The following is a 13,498-nucleotide window of genomic DNA, read 5'->3' on the forward strand; positions in this document are numbered from 1 at the left end:
GTGGCAGCTCTGTGCTTTCAACAATGTGTTACGATATGTTGGTTTGACAAATAGGCTCGTTGTCAATTAATCCTCACTAATTGTCAGTTTAACATCTAGAAAATTAGAAAATTGTTGGCTGTAAGTGTGAGTAAACTTAATGGGTCCTTTTGGTTAAAACTAATTCTAATATCCCAAAGAGAAACACTCGTACCACCTTTTTGGCCAAATGCCAGAGTTGGCTGTTTTAAGTGCACATGTGTCACGTGTCAATTCATGTTGACGGGTGACACTTTTCATCATCTCCACTCTGGCAAAGCCTACAAAATTAGACATTATTTTAACTGTAGTTCGACATTTGTGATATATCAGATCTTGTGCCCTTGTGGCCTATGTTATATAGGCAAGACCATTTCCAAGTTTAAAGAGCGAATGGGCCAGCATAGGGCTGCTATCAGAGCGGCTCTGCAAACAGGTAAAAGCGACCAACCAGTCGCTAGACATTTCTGTCAATTCAAACATTGACAGAAATATGGAAAACAGCTTAGGGAATGAGGAGGACATGTGGGTGGTCCTTCTCATGCCCTAAGCTATTTTCCATTTTTCTCACCCAGACACATTTTACCCCTGAAGAAGTCCGAGTGGACGAAACGCGTAAGCTTTATCAATTAATGTACACTATCCCTTTGCTTCGATTATTCCTCCAAGAGCTCACACTGTTAAGGTGAGGAGGATTATCTTGTAACAACTAAAGCATATTGGTGTGTGTCCAAATAATTGTCATTTTATTATGTTTTATATCATATCAATTTTATGACTATGGATTAAAGATTTTTTTATATAAAGATTTCATGTAACTAAACTGTGAATCTTTGTCTGGTGATTTCTTTGGTGAGAGGGTTTCTCTATAGGCCCCAATCAGGAATCAACAAAGAACTGCTATATAGTGCCTCAGGAAATAAAAATAAATATAAAACCAATGATTAATTAGAATTGATCTAGCACCTTCACTGCCGTGAAACACTGTGTGGGTGTTTAATTGGAAACAGGTATGAAAAAATAGGAAAGAATGGCTGCGCAATGTGTTAGAGCAATAGAAATGAGAGCTGACGTGTGAATAATAAAAAAAAGTAATTTATTTATACTAATAACATCACATAAAAAAGCAGATTATATGTTTAATATGAGAATTTATACCAGATTAAATGTAAACACCTTGAATTTTATAGAGATGTAGACTACAGGTAGACACCTGTGATGGTAATGTGATAATGTGTCCAGTGGCAAGCTCCAGAGATAATGTCCACAATGAATAAGCGAAATATAAGAGTGCCGGAAAACAGTCTCAATATAGCAGATATAAATATATGCCTGTTGTCAGACGAAACAGTAGATACCTCTCCGTGGGCTGGTACAGACCGAGCGTCCTCGGCTGTATGGTCCTGCAGTGCCCACTATTTGCTATGCAGCGTGGAGGTAGTTGTGCAGTTGTCTGGTAGGTATGACAGGTTCTCAGCGGCGTGCTGATGCGAGCAGCGGGCGGCAGTGGCGTTCTGCCGGAATGTGGAACCGGAGCAGAGGTAGCTTAATCGGCAGCTTGCTACCTTAGCAGATACCAAAATCAAGGTGTGGAGGAGGGCAGGGTACTAACGCGTTTCGTCACATATCATGTGACTTTCTCAAAGGTATATCCCAGCCTCTAGATCTATCGGTATTTAAAGCATCACTACTATGAAAACCATGTGTAAATGATTAGCTCATTAAACAGTCCATTTTAAAAAAACAAAATACATGTCAGCTCTAAAAAATCAAATCAATCGTAGTATACATGCCTAAGATAACGAATTCATTAATAGATAAAACTAGAAACAAATGATATGTCTTTAAAATAAAAATTAGTACATATTATATAAAGAAGAGTATATAGTTAGTCTGAATGTACTAATTGGGGGGGAAAAAACCCAATAGACACAAGTTATATGATAAGTTGCATGATAGAGATACAATGTAAGCAACTCCATATGTGCATAGCACCATGTGACGTTGTATTAATATATCACACGATAATGAGTAGAAAGATTATCAAAACCTATTATAAACACAATTAGTAAGAGAAGACAGCAATTTATGAGACCAAGAAAAGAATATATATAAATGAAGATGGGAGAATGGGAATCGAACACCTAGTACACCGGTGGACATTAAAGTCCTCATTCAAAGCGGATTAGCGGTCAAACCAGATGCGCCACCGGACCCGCTGGTTAGATGTATGGAATATAGAGGCATCTATAATGTATGTATGAGTAAAGTGTGCCCCACATTCAAACCATTTTGTATGAGCATAACACTAAGAAGGAAAGTATGTTTAAATAGACAAAAATCTTTAGATTATATCGCATAGACAAGACGAGGGGGGAGGGGGAGGGGGGAAAAAGATATGGGGAATGAGGCAGGAGAATACAGATATCTAAGAGGAATAGAACCATAAGGCAAAGCTGTGTATTAACATAGGTCCATTTCAAAGGATTCATTAAGTCCCTCAGGGACGAGAGTTCTCAATTTATGGATCCAATAGTTTTCCCTAAGGCACAGTTTTCTGTATCTATCCCCACCCCGTGCAGTGGGCATTATAGTCTCAATACCAATTAATTTAATATCATCCGGATTTTTATGATGTGTATCTAGAAAATGTCTAGAGACACTATGAAAGAGAAAACCCTTAAGTATATTGCGTCTATGCTCCAAAAATCTGATGCACAATTTGCGCGTTGTCCTGCCTACATAAATAAGATTACAACTACATACTAATAAATAAATAACATAAGAGCTGTTACAATTGATAAATGATCGTATATCAAATTGTAAGTGGTTAGATGAAAAGAAGACCTTGGAACTATTCTGAATATAGGAACAAGAGATGCATTGTTTGGCGCTGCATTTAAAGCAGCCTGTGACTTTTGGAAGCCACTGTGAGATTTTATCTACAGCTGAAGATGGTCTGGGATTTCTCTTATCTATGAAAAAACTGGGGGCAAGGTGTTGTTGAAGATTATTAGATTTTTTAAAAATGACAGATGGAGTATTACTTAGTTCAGTTTTCAGAACATGATCAGTGAGGAGAATGGAGTAATTATTATAGATGATCCTCTTAATCCTTGAGGAGGAGCTATTGAACTGAGACATAAAGTGTGGTTGGTCATGTTCAAATTTTTGGTGGCATTTCTTATATGTCAACAGATCTTTTCTATCCAACACATCAACTTTTTTTCGTGCTGTTTTAATAAGACACACTGGGTATCCTCTATTATGAAAAGATAAAGATAACTCATCCGCCTGTAGTCTATAGTCATCTGTATTACTACAGTTCCATTTAATATGTCTTAGTTGACCATAAGGGATATTATTTATCCAGGGTTTATAATGTGAACTATAGTAATGTAAGACGTTTAAGGTATCAACATCTTTCCTATAGGTTTTGGTGGAAATTTGACCATCAATTATGGTTAAAGAAATATCCAGAAAAGAGATCGAGGACTTATTAGTGGTGCCCGTAAAACATAAATTTTACTCATTGTCATTGAGTATACTAGCAAAATCAGAGAAAAGAGAAATATCACCATCAAAAATAAAGAAAGGGTCATCTATATAACGGCCTTAGTAGACGAGGTCCACGCCAAAGTCACGCCCCCAGACATGGGCATCTTCAAAGGCACCCATGTATAGGTTGGCGAAACTCGGCGCGAACCTCGTCCCCATGGCCATCCCAAGGGTCTGTAAATAATACTCCTTGTTAAAAACAAAATAGTTGTGTGATAATATAAAGGAAATAGAATCAAGAATAAATTGTTGTAGATCCATATTCATGGATTCTGACTTTGCAAGATAATTAGTGACAACAGAGATGCCCTTCTGGTGTGGAATATTAGAATAAAGTGCCTGAACATCACAAGTCAAAAAGAAAAAATAATCTTTCCATGTTATGTGTGAGATAACATTCAAGAAGGAAGTAGTGTCTTTGATATGTGAACGAAGTGAGGATGCTAGTGGTTGTAAAAAATAATCAACAAAATGTGATAAATTAGAAGTGAGGGACCAAATACCAGAAATAATAGGTCTACCAGGAGGTGCAGTGAGGGATTTGTGAATCTTAGGTAAATGATAATAAGTGGGAGTGATGGGGTAAGTGGGTACCAAATATCTTGATTCTTGTTTGGATATAGTGCCCTTCAATAGAGCACTACTGACCAAAACAGTTAGTAATTTATGGAATTCCTGTGAGGGATTGGTACTCAGCCTGGCGTATGTTCTACTATCACCAAGTTGCCTATAAGCCTCAATTAAATAGTCATCAGTATTTTGAATTACAATGGCCCCACCCTTGTCAGCCGGCTTGATGACAAGAGTGGGGTCATTAGCCAGCCTCTGAAGGGCTAATCTTTCTTGAACAGATAAATTATGTCTATATTTAAATTTTTTACTTTCTTTCTGACAAAGGGTATTAAAATCATCAAGTGTCTTTTTATAGAAGATGTCAATAGGGGGACTTCTATGATGCAGTGGAAAGAATTGGGATTTATTTTTAAATCTATACATACGTTCACTATTATGTTCATGGGTATAGATTGGAATGGTTGAATCAGCTATATAATTTTCCATAGCAAGAGACTCCAATATGTCTAAACCAGACCTATCCTGGTCATCTAGAACAATTGGTGTACCATCTAGTTTTCGTTGGGTAAGTTTTTTGTTGCAAAGTATCTTTTACGGGCTAAAGTACGAACATATCTATTGAGTTCTACGAATAAGTTAAAGAAAGCTGGTGGTTTAGAGGGGGCAAATTTGAGGCCTTTAGATAGAAGTTGCATTTCAGATCTGCTGATCTGAGCTGAGGATAGGTTATAAATGTTGGTTAGGTTAAGGGTCTCTGATCTCGTTTTTTTTCCCTGTAACCAGCGGCCTCCTCTGCATCCTCTATGCTTTCTTTCTGCACCTCCTGGTAGACCTATTATTTCTGGTATTGGGTCCTTCACTTCTAATTTATCACATTTTGTTGATTATTTTTTACAACCACTAGCATGCTCACTTCGTTCACATATCAAAGACACTACTTCCTTCTTGAATTTTATCTCACACATAACATGGAAAGATTCTTTTTTCTTTTTGACTTGTGATGTTCAGGCACTTTATTCTAATATTCCACACCAGAAGGGCATCTCTGTTTTCACTGATTACTAAGTAATACTCCATCTGTCATTTTTAAAAAATCTAATAATCTTCAACAACACCTTGCCCCCAGTTTTTTCATAGATAAGAGAAATCCCAGACCAACTTCAGCTGTAGATAAAATCTCACAGTGGCTACCAAAAGTCACAGGCTGCTTTAAATGCAGCGCCAAACAATGCATCTCTTGTTCCTATATTCAGAATAGTTCCAAGGTCTTCTTTTCATCTAACCACTTACAATTTGATATACGATCATTTATCAATTGTAACAGCACTTATGTTATTTATTTATTAGTATGTAGTTGTAATCTTATTTATGTAGGCAGGACAACGCGCAAATTGTGCATCAGATTTTTGGAGCATAGACGCATTATATTTAAGGGTTTTCTCTTTCATAGGGGTATATTTACTAAGGTCCCGATTTTGACCGAGATGCCGTTTTTTCATCAAAGTGTCATCTCGGTAATTTACTAAGCAAAAATCACGGCAGTGATGAGGGCATTCGTAATATTTTGGAAGCCCTAGGAAAAAATCACGAATCAATACACCATCGGTCAAATACGCCTGGAATTTGCTAGAAATCGGGAATTTACTAAAAAGTGCAAAACACAAACACTGCCGACAATAGCCAAACACTGCCGTGATAAAATACAAATCGTGAAAAAGTGCTAAAAAAAAAACAGACCTGCTTTTTTATCCCGTGTTTGTATAGGCATGCACGGATCCATGAGATCTGTGCATGTTTTTCAGTGGGAAGGGGGGGGAAATGTTATAAATTTTCAGAAAAAAAATTGCGTGGGGTCCCCCCTCCTAAGGCAAACCAGCCTCGGGCTCTTTGAGCCGATCCTGGTTGCAGAAATATGGGGAAAAAATGGACAGGGGTTCCCCCATATTTAAGCAACCAGCATCGGGCTCTGCGCCTGGTCCTGGTTCCAAAAATACGGGGGACAAAAAGAGTAGGGGTCCCCCGTATTTTTGAAACCAGCACCGGGCTCCACTAGCTGGACAGATAATGCCACAGCCGGGGGTCACTTTTATACAGTGCCTTGCGGCCGTGGCATCAAATATCCAACTAGTCACCCCTGGCCGGGGTACCCTGGGGGAGTGGGGACCCCTTCAATCAAGGGGTTCCCCCCCCCAGCCACCCAAGGGCCAGGGGTGAAGCCAGAGGCTGTCCCCCCCATCCAATGGGCTGCGGATGGGGGGCTGATAGCCTTTGTGATAAGTGTTTGATATTGTTTTTAGTAGCAGTACTACAAGGCCCAGCAAGCCTCCCCTGCAAGCTGGTACTTGGAGAACCACAAGTACCAGCAGGCGGCGGAAAAATGGGCCCGCTGGTACCTGTAGTACTACTACTAAAAAAATACCACAATAAAGACATTACACACACACCTTGACAGTATAACTTTAATACATCAATCCACACCTCCATATACACATACTTACCTTATGTTCCCACGCAGGTCGGTCCTCTTCTCCAGTAGAATCCATGGTGTACCTGTAGAAAAAATTATACTCACATAATCCATGGTTGAAGGCTCCTCGGTAACTCCATTTGTAATCCACGTACTTGAAAAAATAAAAAAACGAATACCCGACCACGAACTGTAAGGGGACCCATGTTTTCACATGGGCCCCCTTTCCCCGAATGCCAGAAACCCACTCTGACTGATGTCTAAGTGGGTTTCCTCAGCCAATCAGGGAGCGCCACGTTGTAGCACCCTCCTGATCGGCTGTGTGCTCCTGTACTGTATGACAGGCGGCACACGGCAGTGTTACAATGTAGCGCCTATGCGCTCCATTGTAACCAATGGTGGGAACTGTCAGGTCAGTGGTTGACCGAAAGTGACCTCACCGCTGACCTGACAGTTCCCACCATTGGTAACATTGGAGCGCATAGGCGCTACATTGTAACACTGCCGTGTGCTGCCTGTCATACAGTACAGGAGCACACAGCCGATCAGGAGGGTGCTAAAACGTGGCGCTCCCTGATTGGCTGAGGAAACCCACTTAGACATCAGTCGGAGTGGGTTTCTGGCATTCGGGGAAAGGGGGCCCATGTGAAAACATGAGTCCCCTTTCAGTTCGTGGTCGGGTATCCGTTTTTTTATTTTTTCAAGTACGTGGATTACAAAAGGATTTACCGGGGAGCCTTCAACCATGGATTATGTGAGTATAATTTTTTCTACAGGTACACCATGGATTCTACTGGAGAAGAGGACCGACCTGCGTGGGAACATAAGGTAAGTATGTGTATATGGAGGTGTGGATGGATGTATTAAAGTTATACTTTCAAGGTGTGTGTGTGTTGTCTTAATTGGGGTATTTTTTTAGTAGTAGTACTACAGGTACCAGCGGGCCCATTTTTCCGCCGCATGCTGGTACTTGTGGTTCTCCAAGTACCAGCTTGCGGGGGAGGCTTGCTGGGCCTTGTAGTCCTACTACTAAAAACAATATCAAACACTTATCACAAAGGCTATCAGCCCCCCATCCGCAGCCCATTGGATGGGGGGGACAGCCTCGGGCTTCACTCCTGGCCCTTGGGTGGCTGGGGGGGGACCCCTTGATTGAAGGGGTCCCCACTCCCCCAGGGTACCCCGGCCAGGGGTGACTAGCTGGATATTTGATGCCACGGCCGCAAGGCACTGTATAAAAGTAACCCCCGACTGTGGCATTATCTGTCCAGCTAGTGGAGCCCGGTGCTGGTTTCAAAAATACGGGGGACCCCTACTCTTTTTGTCCCCCGTATTTTTGGAACCAGGACCAGGCGCAGAGCCCGATGCTGGTTGCTTAAATATGGGGGAACCCCTGTCCATTTTTTCCCCATATTTCTGCAACCAGGATCGGCTCAAAGAGCCCGAGGCTGGTTTGCCTTAGGAGGGGGGACCCCACGCAATTTTTTTTTTACATTTAAACTTTATTTATTTTTTTAACAAAGTGCACAATGAAGCCCAGCACGGATCTCTCAGATCCGGCCGAGATTCATTGTATTAAAGTCGGCAGTGTTTTACAAGTCACTCACGTAAAACACTGCCTAAAAAAACGAATGACATCGACATCGGAAAACCCGAAAATGCAGAATACGGCAGCTTAGTAAATTAGTCGTAATCAATTCAAAAAGTTGCATATTTACACTTTCGATGTCATTCGTGATTGAACTTTGACCTCAAACGGGAAAACACGAATCTTAGTAAATTTACCCAATAGTGTCTCTAGACATTTTCTAGATACACATCATAAAAATCCGGATGATATTAAATTAATTGGTATTGAGACTATAATGCCCACTGCACGGGGTGGGGATAGATACAGAAAACTGTGCCTTAGGGAAAACTATTGGATCCATAAATTGAGAACTCTCGTCCCTGAGGGACTTAATGAATCCATTGAAATGGACCTATGTTAATACACAGCTTTGCCTTATGGTTCTATTCCTCTTAGATATCTGTATTCTCCTGTCTCATTCCCCATATCTTTTTTCCCCCTCCCCCTCCCCCCTCGTCTTGTCTATGCGATATAATCTAAAGATTTTTGTCTATTTAAACATACTTTCCTTCTTAGTGTTATGCTCATACAAAATGGTTTGAATGTGGGGCACACTTTACTCATACATACATTATAGATGCCTCTATATTCCATACATCTAACCAGCGGGTCCGGTGGCGCATCTGGTTTGACCGCTAATCCGCTTTGAATGAGGACTTTAATGTCCACCGGTGTACTAGGTGTTCGATTCCCATTCTCCCATCTTCATTTATATATATTCTTTTCTTGGTCTCATAAATTGCTGTCTTCTCTTACTAATTGTGTTTATAATAGGTTTTGATAATCTTTCTACTCATTATCGTGTGATATATTAATACAACGTCACATGGTGCTATGCACATATGGAGTTGCTTACACTGTATCTCTATCATGCAACTTATCATATAACTTGTGTCTATCGGGTTTTTTTTTTTCCCAATTAGTACATTCAGACTAACTATATACTCTTCTTTATATAATATGTACTAATTTTTATTTTAAAGACATATCATTTGTTTCTAGTTTTATATATTAATGAATTTGTTATCTTAGGCATGTATACTACGATTGATTTGATTTTTTAGATTTGACGTGTTTTTTGTTTTTTTTAAATGGACTATTTAATGAGCTAATCATTTACACATGGTTTTCATAGTAGTGATGCTTTAAATACCGATAGATCTAGAGGCTGGGATATACCTTTGAGAAAGTCACATGATATGTGATGAAACGCGTTAGTACCCTGCCCTCCTCCACACCTTGATTTTGGTATCTGCTAAGGTAGCAAGCTGCCGATTACGCTACCTCTGCTCCGGTTCCACATTCCGGCAGAACACCACTGCCGCCCGCTGCTCGCATCAGCACGCCGCTGAGAACCTGTCCTACCTACCAGACAACTGCACAACTACCTCCACGCTGCATAGCAAATAGTGGGCACTGCAGGACCATACAGCCACACATTATCACATTACCATCACAGGTGTCTACCTGTAGTCTGCATCTCTATAAAATTCAAGGTGTTTACATTTAATCTGGTATAAATTCTCATCTTAAACATATAATCTGCTTTTTTATGTGATGTTATTAGTATAAATAAATTACTTTTTTTATTATTTACACGTCATCTCTCATTTCTATTGCCCTAACACATTGCGCAGCCGTTCTTTCCTATTTTTCCATACCCAATCAGGAATCCCCTAAAGGGAAAAGAACTCAAGAGAAGTCCCGCCCTTGACTCTGGAATTGAACAATTTCTAACCAGTTGTATTATTAGCGCACTCTGTATTTACTTGTTATCTGTTTCTATTTCTAAGATCCTACTGACGGGGGATCTTTTAGTAGTGCTGCTGAACTTCAGCGCAGGAAGGGTATTTTTGTTGTTTGCCCCTATATATATATATATATATATATATATACACATGAGCTAAGCAGTCATTTTCTCATCAACATAGAGAGAAAACTTCACCAGCCAATCATGGACTAGTCTGAAAAGGAAATTTGCCAAAGAGGAGAAATTGTGACTGATTACAGAGGGCTACCTGTTGCTCACTGATGGTTTAGAGTGCAGTGTAAAAAGATTGACATGTGTAGAAATATTTAGGAAAACTAATGTGTGGCTCAAATTGTATTTGTATGAAAGCTATAGTCACATCTTTATATATTAAACTTAATTATTCTTGATTTTCTTTAGATTATCTACACAGTTCGAAATCCTAGGGATGTCATTGCATCTTTATTCCATTTTACGAAAATTCTCAAAATTTATTCGGAAGTTGGACAGTTCCAGGAATTCTTAGATGACTTTCTGCAGGGGAATGGTGAGTTTATTAAACCTGGATCTTGACATTAAATATTAGCTGTACATCACTTGTTAATAATATAGCTCTATATAAATAAGTTACATAAAAAAAATAAAAAAAATTTAGTGTCAAAAGCATATATGATTGTTTAGAAAGATTACTATAAAAATGGTCGCCATGTTATGTCTCAAAAAATATCATTTTAAATTAGCTGTTAAAATGTAATAATATATTTACAGTATACTACTTTGGAAATATTTTTTGTTTATCTTCTTTAGTGATTTTGTGATTTTAGTGAATGTGGAACAATGTGAGAGAGCTAAAGTAATTATTTGTTGTCTTTTAACATTGTGTCCATTTTCTCTGGCAATTGCATTGTTTTTTTCTCAATTAGCATGGAAATCATTGGCAGTTGTGGAATAGTTATGCATTTGCAAAAAAATTAAAAGCAAGAGAAAATTGTCAAAAAATACAAAATTCAAAAAGAGAAACAGTTAAAGGAAAAAAATGAGTAATTTCATTTTACTGTACATGTAAGAAGTAAAGACGCTGAGAAGAAGGCCTATCTATGGTCCCAGAAGCCCAGAAGGGGATCCAGTGCTGTCACAATGGCAGACACATCCCTATGTGGCAGCACATCATGAGCAAAAGATATCCAATGATCACAATGAGGTGTTGCCAAGTCTCCATACACCTGGCCAAGTACCACTATACTATAGAGGCCAACTTTTCTCATGATGTCCTGCCATCATGACTCAGTGAGTGGAGATTACACATACTTGTAAGACAACTTGACTATATAATATATATAGTTATGCCTCATAGCTCACTGGTCTAGATGCATGGCTACTGGGGAGAAAACTACACATTAAGGTGACCACTCTGTTTTTGTCCCCACCTGCTGGTTATATTTTTGCTGGGTTTATAGTGGTCACAAGAGTAATTGTTTTATTAGATTTTGTTAAACACACTGTACAATTGCTTTACTTTCAGCTATGTTTGGCTCTTGGTTTGAACATGTGAAAGGCTGGATGCAAATGAAGGATGACAGCAGATGCTTCTTTATTGCATATGAGGAGCTCATTCAGGTATGGTTACAACTGTCCACACTGACACACAGGGCAAATGTATGTTCTCTCTGCATTTCCTGTAGGTATAGTACCCCTGTTTCATTGCACATGCCAACATGCTGGTAAGTAAGTTCATTGGTTTCTGGCAAAAATGTAGAATAGTGCATGGTTGTGTGTGTGTGTGTGTGTGTGTGTGTGTGTGTGTGTGTGTGTGTGTGTGTGTGTGTGTGTGCCCATGTGGATTCTGAGTCAGACAGACCTCTGCACACAGATGCAAATGGTGAGTTTTTGCATACAGGTACACATATACGCAGTGGCGTAACTAGAAATTTTTCTCCCCCAAGGCAAAAAAATCTCCAGCGCTCCCCCATCCCTATAATTGGCGCTAGTAAAGGGATGAACCTGCGTGCGGCGCGCGTGCCGCAAAAAGGGTGTGGCTTTGTTGAAATGGGCATGGCTTCGCCAAAAGGGGCATGGCATTGCAGGAAAAGACTACCTTATACCCTAGTTTTGCACCCTGCATGCCCAGACGTTGGCCACCACAGGAAAGAAAAATAATCCTGATTCATGCCCCTTACATAATTTGTCATTTTTCCTCCTTATAGTAATGCCCAGTATACATTATGCCACATACTGCAATGGCCCTTAGACATTATGCCACACACAATAATGCACATGACACAATATGCACACACCGTAATGTCTGTGACACATTATGACAGGAATCGCAATGCCCGTTATACATTATGCTACACACTGCAATGCCCCTGATACATTATAGCACATACAATGCCTGTGACACATTATGACACACACCGCAATGACCCTGAGACATTATACCACATACCCCAATGCCCGTGATATAGTATACTACATACCGTAATGCCTGACACATTATGACACACACCGCAATGTCCGTGATACATTATGCCACACACTGCAATGACCCTGAGACATTATACCACATACCACAATGCCCGTGATATAGTATACCACACACCGTAATGCCTGTGACACATACCGCAATGGCCGTTATACCCTATGCCACACACCGCAATGCCTGTTATACATTATGCCACACTGTAATGCCCCTGAGACATTATACCAAATACCACAATGCCCGTGATATAGTATGCCACACACCGTAATGCCTGTGACACATTATGACACACACCGCAATGTCCGTGATACATTATGCCACACACCGCAATGCCCATTGCACATTAAGTCCTACAGTAAGGCTTCTAATTACTTTTAAATTACCTGCTCGGTGCCAGGGGTTTCATGCTCTTGGTTCCATGCACGGTGCCAGGGGTTTTCATGCTCAGGGTGTCATGCTCATTGCCAGGGGTTTCATGCACTGGGTGTCATGCTCGTTGCCAGGGGTTTCATGCACTGGGTGTCATGCTCGTTGCTAGGGGGTAATGCTTGTTGCTAGGGCTGTGTTTCCAGTGCCACATATGCCCCCAGTGCCAGATATTCCCCCACAGGGCGAGGTACACACATGCCCCCAATGCCAAATATGCCCCCCCCCCCCCAAGTGCCAGGTACACATATACCCCCGAGTGTCACATATGCCCCCTCGGTGCCACATATGCCCCCCCCAAGTGCCAAATATGCTCCCCCTCCACCAGTGCCAGGTACAGCTCCCCCCCGCTCCCCCGCTGTTTTGTGAAGGAGGGACACGGAGGGCACAGCGCGCGCCACTCTGTGTCCCTCCTGCGTCTCCGGCGTGTCTGTTAAATGAAGTGCCGGTTCGTGAGCCAATCAGAGCTCACGAACAGGCACTTCATTCAATAGACCCGCCAGAGACGCAGGAGGGACACAGGAGAGGCACGCGCTGTGCCCTCCGTGTCCCTCCTTACAGCAGTGGCTAGGGAAGGAGGGAGACAGCAGATTGACA

At 40.8% G+C, this 13,498-nt stretch overlaps 1 protein-coding gene across 1 annotated transcript in view; it reads left to right on the forward strand.

The window, feature by feature from the left end:
• Positions 1-13,498, forward strand: part of LOC134966189 (sulfotransferase 2B1-like) — a 129,358-nt gene that overhangs the window by 98,593 nt on the left and 17,267 nt on the right. Inside the window, exons 4-5 of the mRNA XM_063942748.1 lie at positions 10,417-10,543; positions 11,519-11,613. Coding sequence (XP_063798818.1) covers positions 10,417-10,543; positions 11,519-11,613 — 222 coding nt within the window. The remainder of the gene's footprint in view (positions 1-10,416; positions 10,544-11,518; positions 11,614-13,498) is intronic.

Source organism: Pseudophryne corroboree, chromosome 10 (genome assembly GCF_028390025.1).
Source record: "Pseudophryne corroboree isolate aPseCor3 chromosome 10, aPseCor3.hap2, whole genome shotgun sequence".
Taxonomy (NCBI): domain Eukaryota; kingdom Metazoa; phylum Chordata; class Amphibia; order Anura; family Myobatrachidae; genus Pseudophryne; species Pseudophryne corroboree.